We start from the raw sequence: 3,073 nt of genomic DNA on the forward strand, positions 1-3,073 counted from the left end.
ATTAGTGATTTGAAAACCAGTTGAAGTTATTTGCCTTCATCTATTTCCTACCATTTAAGTTTTAGTTCAAGCATCTTAGTCTACTTTTACCGAGTGCGTCAGTATTTGAATTTCCGCAATTTGATCTTTTAAAAACATATTGGTGATGAGAATTTTACGAGTGCGTGAGTATTTAAATTTATGTGATTTTGATCGATGTACATAAACCTATGTTGTAAATGGTTGAATGTGTATGATTAAATGCAGAGATTAGAGACCTTCTACAAGGGAGAATAAATGTTCCCCAAAACTTTGATAACATAAATTTTCTTGGGAAGATAGTAGTAGTACATGGAGATAACACAAATAATACACTAGCAAAGGCCAAAAACCACATTACCAACAGGGTCCTACTATGTCTACCTCAGTGCTGCAGCAGATCAGAAGCTTTAACTAGTGTTTAAAAGCTTACCATTACAAAAGCCAAAAGAGTCAAATTTGCTTACTCATAAAACATGCAAGCAAGCATGTGGCAATATCTTAAGAGTTTTCTGGCTGAGCCCTAGTCTTAAAACAAATGATAATTGGTACTAGCAACAGAATATAATGTGAGAAAAAGCACATGCTTTACTCACAATTACATCACACAAAATTCAAATAAACCATGCTCAGACAAGGCCCTTTTGTACAAACAAGATAAAAGAGTTGTTACTGTTCATGCTCTGACTTCAGACTTGATTCATACATATATCTGTGTCTTGCAGAATAGCTAGAAACATAAAAGCACTGACCCACCATGCAAGTACTTTTTTGGCCTTTTTGATTCTGTATCCCACATTTGCAAAACTCTCACTTATCTGCAAAACATAGTCAAAGTATGTATTAATATCATACAACAGGCTAATTAGTTATTTTCGCTTTCTTTACGAGATATCGAGAGTTCGAGCTAAAGTGAAAAAGACTGAAACTTGACATTTACTTAAGGCTTAATTACCATTATGTGACATGAAGAAGTTATGATGTGCAGAGTTAGGCATGGAAATTGAGAGCTGAGTTGTTGAAACTTGGCCATGGTTTGACAACTTATCATCTGATTCAAGCCAAGATTCTTTGTTTTTAGGCCATTCATCAAAGAAATGATGCATTACTTTCTGGGGTTCATCATCTCTTTCCATTTTCAGTGAAGTTTCATCATTTAGCATATAGTACTGTTGCTGATCTTGCTTCTCTTGCTTCAAGTAAGAGTATCCATTTTGTAAACCAGAACAAGTCTTCTGTCTAAATGCAGAACCACCCACTGTTAATGGCTCCAAGTGCCAAGAAGAATCACCAACTGATGAACCAGTCATGCTTCTCACAGTTCCAGAACTTTCTGAGAAGAATGGATGCTCATCTATATCTTCTCTCATCCCATAGCTGTTGTTTCTGCAAACATAGTAAATAAGATAACATAAAGAATAATACTTAAAAAAAAAAAAAAAATCTTGCAGAGTTAGAAAGTGGTACAAACTACAAACCTGAAGTCTTTGTTTGTGTGTGAATAAAGGCCAGAATCCAAACCAATCCCAGGAGATCTTGAAAATGGTGAGTGAGTATAAATGGAAGTATTATGAAGAGGGTTGGTGTTATATGAGGCTAATGATGTGAGAGAAGTTGAGTTGGTTTGTGTGATATTGTAAGGACTATTTGTGTTGTTTCTTGATGAGATTGGTATTGCAGTTGGCAAAGAAATGTCCCTGGTGTTTGTTGCAACTGTTGATGTTGTTTCCACAGGCTTTCTTGAACGGTTTCTACCTCTGTGCATGTGCCTTTCACAGTACTTGGAATCTGTGTATGCTTCTTTTGAACACCTCCATTTTTTACCATCAGTTCTTCTACACCTCCCTGGCTCTGGGTCTATTTTTCTCCCAAACCCCATCTGGAAACAGTTCCACCCCACTGCCAAAAACATTAAAAAAACACATTTTTACGAGAAGTCGAGAGTTCAAATTTTGCCAGAAAGACGAGACAAAAGACAAGACGGGTGTGTGAGTGTTTATTTATCGAAAAAAGAGAGTTAAGGCCAGGAGGACTTACTGTGTTGAGGTTGGTGAAGGATGAGCTTGTTGGAATCCATGCTTCTTTTGATAGTAAAGAGGAGATCAGGAGGAATAGGCATACCAGAAACCATGTACTTAAAAATGAGAGCTTGGTGTTCAAGTTCTTGCCATTGTGATGCAGTAAAAGGATACCTACTGTTATTTCTTGCACTTGCACTGGTACTCAAACTCATCATTTTTTTCAAAAATATTAAGAAAGAAAGAGCGAATCTTTTTAATCTCCCTAGTTTCTCAGATACTTGAAGAAACTAGAAAAAAAGGTAAGTTAAAGTATAAGTGTTTGAAGAAGATATATAGAAAGATATGTATAAGAGAAGTAGTAGTAGGTATATACTCCCTCCGTCCCTCCCAAATGTTTACATTTGGGTGGGGCGCGGAGTTTAAGAAAAATGATAAAGTAGTGGAGAAAAGTTGAAAAAATGAGTAAAGTAGTGGGACCGATTAATATTATATGTATAAAGTGATTATAGTGGAGGAAAATAGTGGATGTAGTTAATTTAAAAACTATAAAAACTTTACTATTTTTGGAAAGTTTTGAAATGTAAACAATTGGATGGGACATCCCAAAAAGGAAAGTGTAAACAAATGGGAGGGACAGAGGGAGTATTTATTTCAGGGACCATTGGTGCTGCAGAATCTTCTGACATGGATAAAACTAATGGTTCTGATCATGGTGCTGCCACTGCTGCTACTGACATTTCTCTCTCTTGTAAAAGCAGAGTCACAGTCTCTCTCTCTCTCTTTCTCTCTGGGAGAGAGAAGGGTATTCAGTTTTTTTTCTGAGAATGGTCAGTGGGCTGCTTCATATCATAATATGACTGTCACCACTCTGTGGCATCTCTGCAACAGTGCACTCTCTCTCTGACTTTATGGCAGGCTATTTGTATTTTTTTTCTGCACAAGTGTACAGAAATTTGTAAACTAATAGGTAAGCTCCAAAACTAAGCAATGTGCTGAAGAAAATAGAAGAAGAGTTGATAGCTTTTAGCTACAGC

General features: G+C 36.4%; 1 protein-coding gene across 1 annotated transcript; it reads right to left on the reverse strand.

Annotated features, from left to right (window-relative positions):
* Positions 1-267: 267 nt before the first annotated feature.
* Positions 268-2,409, reverse strand: LOC141676908 (growth-regulating factor 5-like). The gene is made up of 4 exons (XM_074482630.1): positions 2,056-2,409; positions 1,497-1,917; positions 974-1,404; positions 268-836 (listed from the first exon to the last, which is right to left on the reverse strand). Exons 1-4 carry the CDS (start codon positions 2,252-2,254, stop codon positions 829-831), a joined length of 1,059 nt encoding a protein of 352 aa, XP_074338731.1. The 5' UTR covers positions 2,255-2,409; the 3' UTR covers positions 268-828.
* Positions 2,410-3,073: the final 664 nt, after the last annotated feature.

Source organism: Apium graveolens, chromosome 8 (assembly GCF_009905375.1).
Source record: "Apium graveolens cultivar Ventura chromosome 8, ASM990537v1, whole genome shotgun sequence".
Taxonomy (NCBI): Eukaryota; Viridiplantae; Streptophyta; class Magnoliopsida; order Apiales; family Apiaceae; genus Apium; species Apium graveolens.